We start from the raw sequence: 14,772 nt of genomic DNA on the forward strand, positions 1-14,772 counted from the left end.
TACGAATATTTATTTTTACAGACATGTTTTAATTTTGATTTGAAATTTTTGTTTTTGTCTTACCTATTCATATCATCCACGTTGTCTGCAGCAAAGTAGAAGCTCTTGATTTTAGGATGGCAAGTCTTAAAAGCACTGAAAGCAGGCAAGAGATGCAAACTGTATCAAAACATGGAAACCTTGCATCTCCAAGCTAGAAAAGGCAAACCTTTGTAATTGGGTATTGTAACTGGGTTTACACATACAGTATATTGAGTGTAATACAGTATTGCACTCAAAAATAGATTTTTGCTGCTTGTTCAATTTGGTTAATTAAAATAAGCTAAGGCAACACAATTTTTAAATATTTTTCCTAATTTTATTGTGTGAAATCAATTTAAATTTGTAAAATGGAAGCTGACTTAATTTGTGTCAGAACAACATGAATATATTTTGTTGGCCATAACCGGATGTACAGAAATCCAGATAAAGACTGACACAGAAACATTGGAAATGTATTCAAGCATATTTCTTTAAATACATCATCCATCCAAACATTTTATTTAATTTGGAATCGAGATAAGTCCTTTTTATTTTCATTGCATCTAATAGAAATAAATAAATTTCAGTTTGTAAAACAAGAATAGAGCACATCCGTTCTAACTAATTAATTAAATTAATGAAAATACTTAATTTAATTTCTTAAACTGCATGGAAACAATATACTCAATTTAAATTAATTTGATTGTTTTAGTGTACTCACAACTTTTTGCGACATTCGTTGGCTTGATCAATGCTGAACTTCGGCAGGCTGACGAAACCCTCTGCCTTCTCATCCTGAGAAAAAAACAATGGAATAAAAAAACTGAGATAGACTGATGTGATAATATGGGTAAGCAGAACTTTATGTACAGTAAGCAATCTAATGGACCATTTTGTGTTAAGTGCTGTAGACAGATGAATGACCTCACTTCCTCACCTCTTCATTGGTGTACCAGTATAAGCAGGAATCTTTCAGCACAACCCAGTACTTCTTCCATTTCTGGGAGAAGTAGCTTTTTGCATCCTTCTTCTTCCAGAGCCAGCCCTCACAATCACCTTGACCCAGGTCCCTGCAGGAGATTCGCCGCTTGCTGATGGAGGGCAGGGAGCCAGCTGAGAAAGAAAGAGAGAGACCAGAGATGTCTGTGTGGGCATTATAAATGAAAGGATGAGGGCAATGATAATATCAAATCAGTGAAGACTTTTTGATTTACAGCCATTTACGTCCCTATTTTAAGAGTGCTAGGGCTAAGTGCAGTGCTATGCCATAAGTCATAAGCGCAAAGTCAATGGGCATAGCCATGAAGTTTTGGTATTTTCGTGCAAGCATGCACTAAGTCTAGGCGCAAGTGGGTTTCGTGATCTGCGCCTGCAAGACACTAATGGGCTGGGTCAAGTGCAATTTAATTCAGAGGTTCTTCTCCGGTTATTGCAGCAGCTGCATCTTATTATATAGTCCATTCCCTGTCAAGCACCAGCAATACAAACAAAGACAGCACAGATTCATAAGAAGCTGCTAGTGTGGACTGTATGCAATGAATGAGAAGAATAGAAATACGGACTTACATTATTCATTGTTGAAAGTTTTACATGTATGAAAAAAGTGGTTCAGGATATGGATGTAGGCAGGTTAAATTATAGAGAATGTAAGTATTATTAATAATTCATGGCTAGTATTAACAGTGATTGTATCAGCACGCACTTCACTTCTACCGGTGGATTTTGATTTAAAAAAAAAATAATTTATTTATTAAAATATGAAATAATTAAACCAAAAATATTTCAAAATTCAAATTATACTTCAAACGAAACGAAAATTCAAAAAATCTAAATAACGAAGTGGTCAAAAAATCATACCAAATCCAAACATTTTACTCTCTCATTTTACTACCTTTTCCACCAGCTCCTTTTGCAGTGACTACAACAGGTGGAAAAATACCAATACAAATTAGATCATAAATACAACTGTAAATATAAACATAATAATAATAATAACAACTGAAAAATAAACCATGGCCTATAGATAGTTTAACACAAATCTCATACATTTTTGTTTCATAAAACTGCTATAACAGTGATCATCATGGACATAATTTGATGTTCCACTATATTTTCAGAGTTTAGACATTTTTGGACCTGTTAGTGAAATCTCCAAGCTGTAAATGTAGGAACTGAATTTCGACTTTGGGCTGAAAAAAGACATGGTATTGAAACATCTTAGCGCAATGACCTATTTCTCTGGAAAATAGCAAATTGCGATTTGCACCACTTCATTACCATACAATACACCCATAGTTTGCGCGCATACACCCACAGATAGACGTTTCTTTGCATGCTTATGAAAATAGAGCCCATAATGGCAGAGAAATGTCTTGACATAATGTTTATTCTGTACAAAAAAACAGTGAGGTCCAAACGTCTGAGACCACTAGTGAAAATGCTTCTATTTTACATTCTTTTCTAATTGAATCCAAATTTGTTCATTATAAATTATATCATCAGCATGAAAATTTGAGTGAAATGCTGAATGAAAAAATTTCCAGGAATTTCAGAATTTCTTAGTATTTGGTATGTCAACTGTTTGCTTTAATGACAACATGCATAAACTCCACAAGTTTGTGCAAAATATAATGATTTATGTTATCCAGCATCATTTAAGAATGTTCCAAAGAGCATCTTATGTGCTTCAATGGGAGAAAAGAAATCATTTCTTCTTTTTTACAAAGTTAACTTGGTTAATGTCACAAATTTGCTTTCATTTGATTAGTGACATATAAATAGCACAGAATCATAAATATTTCTTATTAATTTTATGTCAAAACATACTTTTGTTACTTTTACTTTTTAAAATCCAAAAACATTCTGTCTATTTCCAGCTTTAAGTGGAAACATTTTTATGACTTTAATGTAATGACTACATGTCAGCGACAGAACTAACTTTTTTCTGTAGATGTGCTTTTAGAGCTAGCAGTATTTCATATTTAACATCTCACCTCTTAACTTAACTTTCTTTGACCGGGAGAGCATTGAAGATCGATCAAACGTCTGAAAGAGAAAGACAGTATATAAATAAAAGTTGGAAATAAAAATAATTTCATGCTGTCCTCCTTAATTTTGATTGATTTATGCTTTGAGTTATTTTCAGTAGACATACAGTAGTACACTCACAAGATAGACAGAAGAGGTTTCTGATGTGGACGTGCCTAGGGAGTCCTGTTGCAGCATATCCATCTGTAGGGCGGGGACAAGGGTATAGTGGGTGGGGCTACTACCTTTTTCACTCTTCCTCCTGCTATGCTTACTTCTGCGACGTTCTATGTGATACTCCTCTGGCCCCGCCTTTTCTTCACTCACATATCGCAACAGGGAATTTTCTGTTAACAAAAGTGTGGGATTTATAAAATGATGCAAGTTATAAAACAGGACACAGTACATGTTCAATGTGTTTCTCTATTAAAAAATTATTTTTAAACAAATGTTCAGTTTTGAATCTGCTTTTCTGAATAGTGTAATGATTAAAGTTGAAACCAAATTATTCAAAGGTCTCAAGATCAAAGAACAGAGCTGTAACATGTTGGGTTGTACATAATATATATATATATATAAATTCTGCCAGCGTAACTAAAGAAAGCATTCTCTCTGCTCCCACTACTTCAGCAACCAAGCCTGGTCTTAGCCAATCAGAAGCCAGTATCTTGGCAAAATCTCTATGTTGGAGTTACCATGGTGATGGAATAAAGTGCCATGAAGATACTGGCACACAGATCTAAGCACAAAATGAGGTAAATATGATAGGGGAGATGGAGGATCAACTGAGAGCAGTGGCTGAAGATTAAAAAAAATGTGCCAATTAAGAGGTCAAGGCAAAAGTGTTGAAATCATAGGTTCAGAATTACCTAAGGAAGAAAGATAAACACAACAGCCCCTCTCTCTCACCCACACACAGACACACACCTCTCCTGAGCTCTTTTTTCAGCTTGGCTGGGTCTTCATAGTCTCCAACCCAATTATACTCCACAGGCATGGAAATAGGCCGTAGCCGTCCTAGTACACAAACAGAGAAATCTAATAAAAATCAAATAACACATTACTGCACTACAAACATACCAGGCTATAAGAAGTAACAAGGTATAACTCGATTGGTGTAAGTTCAAATGGTTTATGGCGAGTCAGTAAATGGAATTTACTTAAGTCTCTTATACCATAACGAATTAGGACACATAGGGAAATTAAATAAAGTGAGTCAATAAAGGTGAGGTAATCTTTGTCAATACACCTTTTAATTAATTTCTACAAATCAGATTATACTGTGAAAGAGTACTGCAAGACCAACAATTCTAACCTTGACCATTTCGCTAAAAAGCGCAAAAATGATATGGGACCAGCATAAAAGGACAATTTTCTTTACACAGAAGCCTGCTTGTAAAGTCCAAACTTCATCATGTAAGGGATGTAAGAAGTGTTTCAAAGTATGTACCATATGTGGGAGTGCTGTCCCTGCGTACAGGTGGGGGGCCTTGATTCTGATCATACTCATAACAGTACAGGACTGCATCCTCATCCAGCTGAGGGAAACGCCTTCGGCACTCCTGATCCAGGAAGGAGTTGGGCGACTCAGAACCTTTGGCAGCATGCTGGCCATTGCCTGTCAAATTCCCCATGTCCACTCTGCAATGGTATGAGCAATCTTTTATAATCTCCTTTTATAATCTATTCTGGAGAAACAAATTCTGTCTTAAAGAATTATACTACAACATTGTATTAAGAATGCAATTTGTAATATCATAATGGGGATCAATGAACATGCTGTTACATAAGTAAGTGAGAGCAATAAACCATAAAAATTGTTTAGTGAACTGCAATTTCCTTAACATAAATATGCACTTATGTAAACGTAGATATTTTGGTACTCGTATATCCTACAGTGATTTAAAACAGATACACTATGCAATTGAGAAAATTGTGAGTGCATCATTCTTATATTGCAATTGATATACAGTATGTATGTATTATGTTGCAGTTCCTAATAAATATACAGGACAATGGAGAGGAACTGGGTTTATTTACTCGCTAAAGCCAATTTTTTATTAGCATTTGGCACATGGTGAGTGTTAAATTTGGACCCTGTAAATACAGCACTAACAGTATGCTGCACAAATGGCAAGATTAACATCCCTCCAATGTCCACTTTGTGTAATGGCCAAAGTCTCAGAGAATTCATGTCTTAAAGAAATATTCAGGGTTTAATACAAGTTAAGCTTGATTGACAGCATTTGTGGCATAATATTAATATCATTATGCCACAAATGCTGTTGATTGAGCTTAACTTGTATTAACCCTGGAATACTCCTTTAATGTAGAATTGTAAATGCAGTGTGTGTCTATGGACACTCTTGGTGTGTCTTATTGCTTAAGTAATTGTTATTTTTGTCTTTGGGCGTGACTGTACCTGGGTGTGTATGGCTCATCTGGAGGAGGGGGGATGAAGAGGTCTTGTAGTGCACAGCTGTCCCGTCTGGATGGGGTGCTGAGTGTGCTGGAGGGCGTGGCCACACTGCTGCTGGGGCTGAGGGGGATGATGGGCTGAAAGCAGAGGTGCAGTTAGCTCTCAAATATCATCTGTGCTGTGATATATGCCATTTTCAAAACTCCTGAAATTACAGGTGGGGCAGTTGCATTGTGGCCAAGGGATGCAATGAAAGTGAATGTTGACTGAGGTTAATATTCTGCCGAACATCTCCTTTTGTGTTCCACAAAGGAAAGAATGTCATATGGGTTTAGAACAGGGTGACTAAATTATGACAGAATTTTTGTTTTTGGTTAACATGTAAGCTGCATCCTTAAATAATTTCGATAACTGAGAAAATGCCAAACTTCCATTCTGTGTTTGTATTTATAGCTATCTCTCATACAGAATGCATCTTATTCATGGTGGCCACTTCTTTAAATTCCAAAAACTTTTAAACTACACATACATTAGCTAACATTTTACTCTTAAACTTAAAAATGTAAATTATCCTTTGCAATTTTGGTACAACTGAAGGGATTTCTTGGGAAATCTTATTGAGCCAGTGTCGTATCTATGATATACGAATAATTACTCAATCTAAACAGCGGAGTGGACAGCCCTGTGCTTTCTGGGCTGTTGCCTCAAACCCTTTCCTACCTCACTGTACAATGCAAGAAGAGAGCTGCCATGCAGTGACATGGACAGAGACATGGCACATTTAATTAGAGTAGAGTTGATCAGAGACACAAAGTGAGTGATAATATGTAGATCAGACATTTTTTTTAATCAAAAACATATAGTAGCAATACTGAGTAAAAAAAATTGCAATGTTATACTTTCATGTATTTTAAGTTCTTTTCTATAGGCTGTGTGAGGGTCATCAAGTGCTTTCGCATTGTGGCCTATACAATACTAGTTATGCCGCTGCTTTCCAATAAAGATGCCTTGTCACTTCTTTGCAGGTTAACATACATGTGTCACAAATCACACCCCGAAAGCACAGGTACATCACCAAGATGCTTATTTGATGTGTGAATCTTCATCTGTACATTGTAATTTTTAGAGCATTTGTTTCACCTACAGTACATCCCAATAAAGAATTCTTGGTATGATTTTTTAAGCAGAGAGGTGGAAAAAGTGGTAGTGTTACACAAATGCTTATCATTTTTGACCAATAGGTGGCACTGTCACCAAATTGGTAATGTAAGGGCTTGGTCACAATGCCATATTTGAAGTTTCATGTCAATACACCAAAGCGTTTAAGCGATACAGCCTCAGATCCTTATTGGCATCTTGACATTAAATTCATTGATGTGTTACACGAGAAAGGTTTGGTCTATCAAAAAGCTTTTTCATAACTTTTTGTCATTGCGTCTTGATGACAGACGCAACATTTCGTGCAAATCAGACTTATGGTCTAGGAGGAGTTTGAAACAGTAGGTTTTTAATTAAATTTAAAATGGCAGACAGGAAGTATGGCTGACCATGGCAAATTTGGTATGCACACACTTGCATGACCCAAGGAAGCAAAAAAAAAACAACACAAATCTCATGACAATAGGCTAAATTAATCAACATTTATAAGCATTTCTTTGTATCTTTTGACCACTAGGTTGCTATTTCCAAACTTTTTGAGAACCTTCATGACAGGGCCCCAATGACACATACTAAATTTCATAATGACAAGCCAATGCATTTGTAATATACAGCTATTCAAGTAAAAATTGGCCGATAAAAGAAATCAGTATACCCCAAGGTATCAAAAGAGACCAGTCTCATGATTTTAGGCCAAATTATTTAGAAGTTATAAGCAAAAATAGCTATTTTTAAAATTATTGACCACAAGGTGGCGCTGTGCCAAAACTGTGCAGGTACCCTCAGGTTATGCTTGTGATAACATATACCAAGTTTCCTGTCAATACTCTAAAGGGTTGCGAAGATACAGCCTCACATCCATTTTGGAACACTCGCTGTCGAATTCGTTGAAGCGGTATATGAGAACGGTTTGGTTTATGAATTCTACAACTTTTTGTCATGAGTGTCTCTAGATGGTACGTGCAAAATTTCTGGCAAATTCTGGCCTAGGAGGAGTTCAAAAAATAGGTTTTTTTGGAAAAATCGAGTGGGCGGAGCTGAAAAACGACGCAATATTTCAATGTTTATTTGCCATGGTTTCTAGGACTTCCAGTTCAAAAGTTATTGGCCAACACATAAGTGAAACTTTGAACTGTTGGTGGCGCTAGAGGATTTGAGTGAGAGACCCCAAATTTGGGTCAGTTACATTTGAGAGTGTCCTTTTTCAGTGTGCCAAATTTAATAACTTTCCTATGTACGGTTTTATGGGCTGCCATACACTTTCGGCAGAATAATAATAATAATAAGAATGCTAGAAGATACAATAGGGGCTTTGCACCTTTGGTGCTTGGCCCCTAATAAAACATGATGCTTTCCAGACATCTCTGCCATGTACGCATGCTTACTGTATTATGAATAAATACCCACACTAAAGGAAAAATATAATAAAAATAAATAAATAAATAAATAAATGCATAAAAAATATGTTGCATAGGCAAGCATCTAAAATGACATTCCACATTTTCCTCCAGTCCAGAGAAAAGCTTCCTGATGTGCCAGGGCTTCCGTGGAGAAGGAGAGAAGATTGGGAAAGACAGGATAAGCACCAGATTAGAAGAAAGATGAAAGAGAAAAAGGGACATTGGTGGGCAGGGGAAGAGTGGAGTGAAGATTTACCATACAATCTTGCTGGTCAAAGCCCAGAGGGGGGAGCTACTAATGCTGCTAAAAAAAGACCATACACAGATTGGGGGACTACGCCACGGTGTATCATCAATTCACACACACCACTTAATCCTCCCATCAGTACCTGCAGGGCCAGGGGCTTCCATCTCATATTCTTGAGTAAGGCAGGGGCTGATGTGAGAGTGCTCTGGGGTCGTTTCTTCAGCGTAAGGGTCACGCCTGCAGGATTACTACGTAAAGAGTTCACCAAGTTCTTCAGCTGCCAGCCCACCTACACAAGTCATGTATGAAGGAAAATCTATTGCATTACTCGAGAGCTTGTAGATTTGAATTTGAGAACTTGTACTATAAATATTTGTACTTGTAAGATGAAATCTGCAGGCACAGACAATAATTCAAAACCTGTGTTTTGAATTCAAAATTGTGAAATAAAGATAATATTGTACACCGTGTGCATTCTGTTTGAAATGAGCCATATATTTATCCATTCAGAATAAAACTCAGGTAATTTTAAATGTCTTTTACATGACAATAATTCATTTCTTAGTTCTAGTTAAAGGTCTGTTTCAACTGTTTTATCAACCCATCCAAGCTGATTAATCCTTAAAATCAAGCACTAAGAAAGTACATCTTGACGCTTTAAGAATAAGATATAAACTATCGGTCAAAAGTTTTGAAACACTCATTCTTTAAAAGTCATTAAAACTATGGAATAACAAATGGAACTATGGGAATTATGTTGTGACTAAACAAAATCCAAAATAAATCAAAACTGTGTTATATTTTAGCATCTTCAAAGTAGTCATCCTTTGCCTAGAATTTGCAGACATGTACTCTTGATATTTTCTTAACCAACTTCTTGAGGTATCACCCTGGGATGCTTTTTAAACCGTATTGAGGAGTTCCCATCTATGTTGGGCACTTATTGGCTGCTTTTCTTTATTATTTGGTCCAAGTCATCAATTTCAAAAACTTTTTTTTTTTAATTACATTTTAGATTTATAATGAAATAAATTAATATGGTAGCACAATTATATTTTTGTCTACAAAACTAATTTCAAACATTTAAGCATACGCCTTCAAATCAAAACATTTTTAAGATCATGAGAAACATTTCAGTCAAGTGTTTCAAAAGTTTTGACCGGTAGTGTATAATTTAGAACTTCTTAAGATACATTATTGCTTGATCACGATGACATGCTGTAATCATGATTAATTGTGATTACCAAGGTCATGTGCACTTTAATTTAAATCACATATTGACATCAAAATAAGGGAATTGAGCGAATATTTAAAACACCAGAAAATGCACATTTCTATATCTCTAATTCAGGTGCAGCGGGAAAATAGATTCATTATAACTTATACTGAATTCAATACAAAATATATAGCCATCAAGTAAGTACTATGATCTGTTTTGATTGGTCTTGCATCAGTCATTCCAGCTCTTGTGATTGGTCACGACCTCATTGGCCCCGCCCCCACCCAGCACCGGTAGTCTGTTCTCTCACATCTTGATTTACAAGTGCACAAGTGAATTTTGCTACAGGTTTTTCGCAAAAGTTGTTGCAAAAGTTCATATGAACGTCATTTTACACATTTGTGACTATTTGTCTGCAACTCTGAATTCAAAATAGGTTTTGGATTATTGTCTGTGAGGGCAGATTGCAGCATTCAACAAGTTTTCACATCAGGACTGTGAGTGTAAATTTCATCTTACAAGTACAAATATTTATTGTACAAGTTCTCAAATTAAAATCTGCAAGCTCTCGAGTTTTGCAACAGATTTACCTTCATAGTCACGTGTACCATCTTCGACTCACCATAACAATATCAGACATGAATTCAGAGCATACAAGATTCCTTGTCAAGAATGCTTAGTTATTCATGATGTTAGCAATATTGGCAGCAAGAGGATAACATTGGTGAGTGCAATGGATATAAACTCACCACTGTCTGATGATTGACTTGTATGACCTCATCACCGGCATGGATTTTCTTACAGCGGTCAGCTAGGGACTGAGAGAAAGACAGACAGAGGGAGAGTCTACCACTGGATTACACGTGGCTAAACACACACATACTCGTTTCCTAAGATGTCAAACCGCCAACTGAATTGCCCATGCGTGCCAGACACTGTATACAGTTTGTATTGAAATATTGAAAATGACCACTCACTCCCTCTGTAGTGCCTGTAATGACATGTAGGCCATCATAGGTTGACTTGATGTACATGCCCTAGGGCAAGGAGAGAGATACTTTAGAGCCACTGCCTGAAAATATTGGACACACACTGGAAAAAAAAACTGAAAGAAGCTTGCTTGCAGACATCCTCTTTGACACATAGTTTCATAAAGGAGAAAGGGAATGTGTGCAGCATTTTATTTGATCTCTATTTAGGCTTTATTTAGTGGATACTGAATGTGCTAAGTGTGTCTATATGTATAAGTGGAAATGTTATTGCCCCAAGCTCATATGAACACAACTACCAGAATTTATTAAAAGCGGATGGGGCAAATTTGGGATGGATGGATGGATAGATATACTATATTTATAGTGTATATACTGTACATTATAGATGAATAAATGTACATTTCTCATAATCTTATGGTCCTTTTGATGTAAAAGCACATACCTAAATTCTTGAAATGAGTTTTGTAATATAAATTGTGCCTATGTATGTGCCTATAATTTTCATTTTGAAACTTGTACTTTTAAATTTGACGAGTTGGCGAACAGATAAAATTAGAAATCCAGGTCCCAGATACCCACCAGTCCCTCGGTGGACCTAATGTTGTCCAGCTGCACCACTTCCAGATGGGCGGCCTGGGACACCATGGGGTCCGAAGAGAGAGAAATGATGTGGTCACACACCCCTGATAATGTCTTACACTGTGGACAGAGAGAAAGTTGGAAACCCAGTGAGAGAAGTTTAATCTGTTCTGATATCCTGATCATTAAAGTCCTTTTTACACCTGGTAATCTGATAATAGGGTCTCTGGTGATCTGATCACAAATGAACAGCCAAGACACATTCCTGTTTACACCTGGTATTAACATGCGTTTTCAATGACCACTTGTGATCGGATTTCAGGTCTCTGAATTAATGGCTGCATAAATCAATTTCTACGTCAGTGTATCGCTGCATGTTAGTAAAGTACAGAAAAGTTTTTTTTTTAAACAAAGCACAGAAACGTCAGCACAGCACACTGTTGCACTGTTTGCTTTATTTAAAAATGTTATATGTCAAAATGTAACATTATTAACCTGGCAAATTAGGTTACACCAACTAAAGTAATTTCTATAGATCAAATAGAAATAGATCATTGAGGCCATAATTGCAAGTTACCACTTTTTTTAGTGTGAGATGAATGTTAATACCATGTGTAAATGGAGTCTAAGCAGAGACTATTTAGCCTGAGATTGAGCACTTGTATTAAAATGAATGGGAGATATTGGAACACCCAATATGGCGGTTGTAGAAAAGGAAGTTCTGCCTTTTTACCTTTTATACAGACGTCGCAAACTCGAGAACTCGCATGCGCATTAGTTGGACCAGACAGAAAAAGAAGCGGTTATTAGCATGACCTGAGCTAAATAAGCACAATTTATGATACCACTGTTGTCAGAGTGTTCCAAAGATGGCCGCCAAGTGGACTGATTTGCTTTGAAAGGGACTTTGAGTCTAAGTGAGTTTTTTATACCAGGTGTAAATGGGGTCTAAGAGAGGCTCAGTGAGTTCTGCTGAAGTTTAGAGAAGGTCTCCATGCAGGAGCCACTGCTGGGCTTCAATATGCTGATCATATCACTGCATGTTCGATGTGACGATTCGTAAACACCATCTGCACTGAGACTGAGCCTCGCCGGGACGCACCATATTATGATGTAATCATGTGACCAGGATGCTCTTATAACATAATTAGCACTGATCCTGTTGTCTTCTGTGAATTGATCCATCAAATCATGATTCTCTCTCAGTCTGTCTTTCTGGTGCTTATGACTACTTAGTGAAGGTGAACTTGGTGTATCTCTCCTGCTCTCCCTCTCACTGTCACTCTCAGATGAAATGTGACCCTCTGCTGGTATTTATAGCAGAATGTCAGCTGTACCCTGACTGACACTGCAGCATGGGAAAGATGAACTGAGGCTCCATGATTCAAAAGGAAACTGTCTTTAGTCAGACAGTGAATAACAGATTTCTATTTTTGAACAGAGGAGCTGATAAAATAAGCAGTTTTATGTAAATGTATCAAGAGGTTGTGTAAAAATAGAAATGTTATTCTTACCACATGCAGTATCTTATTTTCTGTCTCAAACACTGTGCCGTCCTAAAACATAACATGAAAAAAAAATATTCTAACAATTGCATTCTAATCCCACAATCCCCCCAATCACACCACCCATCTCATCACAACAAGACTACAGATGTGGGTAACACTTTATGACAAATGTAATTAATAACAAGATCAAATATTATTGTGTTATATAACTAAGCAAAATCACATGGGCAAGAGAGCTGCTTACATTTTAGCAGTGTTAATGTTTTCAGTTTTTTGTTTTAGTCAGGATTTAGTCTTTTGACGAAAATGTCCTTTAATATGTCAATATTTCATCTTGTCATATTCATTCAGTTTATTCAGATTTTGTAAACAAAAATGATATCTATAAGTTGATGATAATTTGCAAAATGACAAAAACGTGTGTCAAACTGCAACAGACCAAACTTTAAACAAATATTCAAACATTTTGAAAAAATGTATACACATTTTCTTCATTTAAACATGTTTCAAACATACAAAAGATAGGCTACATACAAAGTACTGAACAACTGTCCCAGTTGTGAAAACCTTAGCTTCTGAAATAATAGCATATAATAAATATACTGAATTATTAACTACTCCTTAAAAGTTACCCTACTGTTTTCTGAATTATTCATGTTTTAAAGACTGTTATTAATTTTCCATGTTTAGTCAGTTTGGGTATTGCATTGCGTGAAGCATGTTTTTTTAGTTTTTATTACAGAAACAATGCAAGTTACGCATCTTATGACTAAAGCCAGCACACACTAGCCGATTTTCCCAGTAATTTTCAGGTGTGAGCTTCATTTACATAATCGCTGGCAAGGCTAAGGGAGATGAAGCGCGCATTAGCGTTACGTCGTTAATCACTTGACCGTCGCTCTGTCGCCGGGGCGTGCTCTTGTGTTCTCTTCAAGTGACCAATGAGCTTCTTCTTTTACTGGAGAACTGACAAGACGTCAAGCTGATCTGAATGTTTTCATCAGCAACTGCACTCAGCTGCATATTATGGCAAATGCTGATTGTAATCCAAGCATTTTTCCATACTAAAATGACTAATAAAATCAGAAAGCGGAGGCACAACAGTCTGTTTTTATTGAATGTAATTTCTTTACTCACTGAAAGCTGCATATGGTGTGTCATATCTTCGACTGAAGAGTGAGATCTCAGCAAAACATAGAGTTGTTTATAGTCTGTTAGTGTGACACCGGCTTAACGCGTAATTTAGATCAAGTTTACCTTTTCATTTGCTTCGTACAGGTATAAATTGTAATATTACATATACTGTATGTTGTGGATATAGTAAATAATCTCTTGTATAAATAAGAAAGTGTTTGAGTGAGGTAATTAACCCATTTTAAAGCGGTTCATTTTGCCATTGTTCAGCGGGTTCAACTCATACTATTGGGATTACTGGATTATATGAATCCATATCTAATATCCTCTTTTATAAAGAGATATTTCTCTAGTTTTTACTTTTTCTGTTTATATGTTGCACTGTATTTTTTTTCTCTTCACGTTTTCGTCAACAGTATGGTGTAATAAGACCATTTAATTATCGACATGATACGTCTTTTTCGTCTCGTATTCATTACTGTTGACGAAATCAAAAAAACTTTAGTCAACGAACGTTTCCGTGGGTGATTTCGTTGACAAGATTAACACTGCATTTTAGTAACAATATGGCCAGTTGTATTGTTTATTTTTGCTCAAAAAGTTCAAAATCATAATCAACCGTTGTGTGTTGCAGAGCAACATTTCTGTGCTGTAATACAATACTAAATATCAGCACTTTAGGAAGCCTGCTTATCCAATCAGATTAGAGGACCCGACCTAACGTTTGTTTAGCTTTTGTAGTTAAATTGCATTCCAGTGTGATGAAATTTTCATATAAATTCAAATGTGGTAAAACCTGAATTACTTATTTGTTCTGAAGTTCATCTGAATCATTTTGTTAATGACATAAAAATGTAAATTATTATAAAGTAGGCCCAGATGTGAGATACAGTATGAGCACATTACATCTTTCCTCCTATAATGGCTAAACAAGGTTTTTATCATATATCATATCGGAAGATGAGCTTTACATGTAGGATATGTGAAAAGCAGATTTTTTTGCTGGCACAGAGTGTTGCACCTATTTAAAATAGCCCACGGCAGCGTTTTCTGTCTTGTAGACAGCTG

General features: G+C 36.2%; 1 protein-coding gene across 4 annotated transcripts in view; it reads right to left on the bottom strand.

The window, feature by feature from the left end:
• Positions 1-14,772, bottom strand: part of LOC127428470 (connector enhancer of kinase suppressor of ras 2-like) — a 49,666-nt gene that overhangs the window by 14,962 nt on the left and 19,932 nt on the right. For all 4 annotated transcript variants that reach the window (XR_007895113.1, XM_051676869.1, XM_051676871.1 and 1 more), the window contains 13 exons: positions 12,577-12,618; positions 11,063-11,182; positions 10,469-10,528; positions 10,241-10,309; positions 8,415-8,561; positions 5,471-5,604; positions 4,499-4,689; positions 3,976-4,065; positions 3,190-3,395; positions 3,015-3,066; positions 959-1,134; positions 743-816; positions 64-135 (listed from right to left, as the gene is read on the bottom strand). Coding sequence is in view for 3 of the 4 variants with exons in the window: in XM_051676869.1 (XP_051532829.1) it covers positions 64-135; positions 743-816; positions 959-1,134; positions 3,015-3,066; positions 3,190-3,395; positions 3,976-4,065; positions 4,499-4,689; positions 5,471-5,604; positions 8,415-8,561; positions 10,241-10,309; positions 10,469-10,528; positions 11,063-11,182; positions 12,577-12,618 (1,433 nt within the window). In the remaining variant the exon portion in view is untranslated. The remainder of the gene's footprint in view (positions 1-63; positions 136-742; positions 817-958; positions 1,135-3,014; positions 3,067-3,189; positions 3,396-3,975; positions 4,066-4,498; positions 4,690-5,470; positions 5,605-8,414; positions 8,562-10,240; positions 10,310-10,468; positions 10,529-11,062; positions 11,183-12,576; positions 12,619-14,772) is intronic.

The sequence above is a fragment of the Myxocyprinus asiaticus genome, chromosome 38 (assembly GCF_019703515.2).
Source record: "Myxocyprinus asiaticus isolate MX2 ecotype Aquarium Trade chromosome 38, UBuf_Myxa_2, whole genome shotgun sequence".
Lineage (NCBI taxonomy): Eukaryota > Metazoa > Chordata > Actinopteri > Cypriniformes > Catostomidae > Myxocyprinus > Myxocyprinus asiaticus.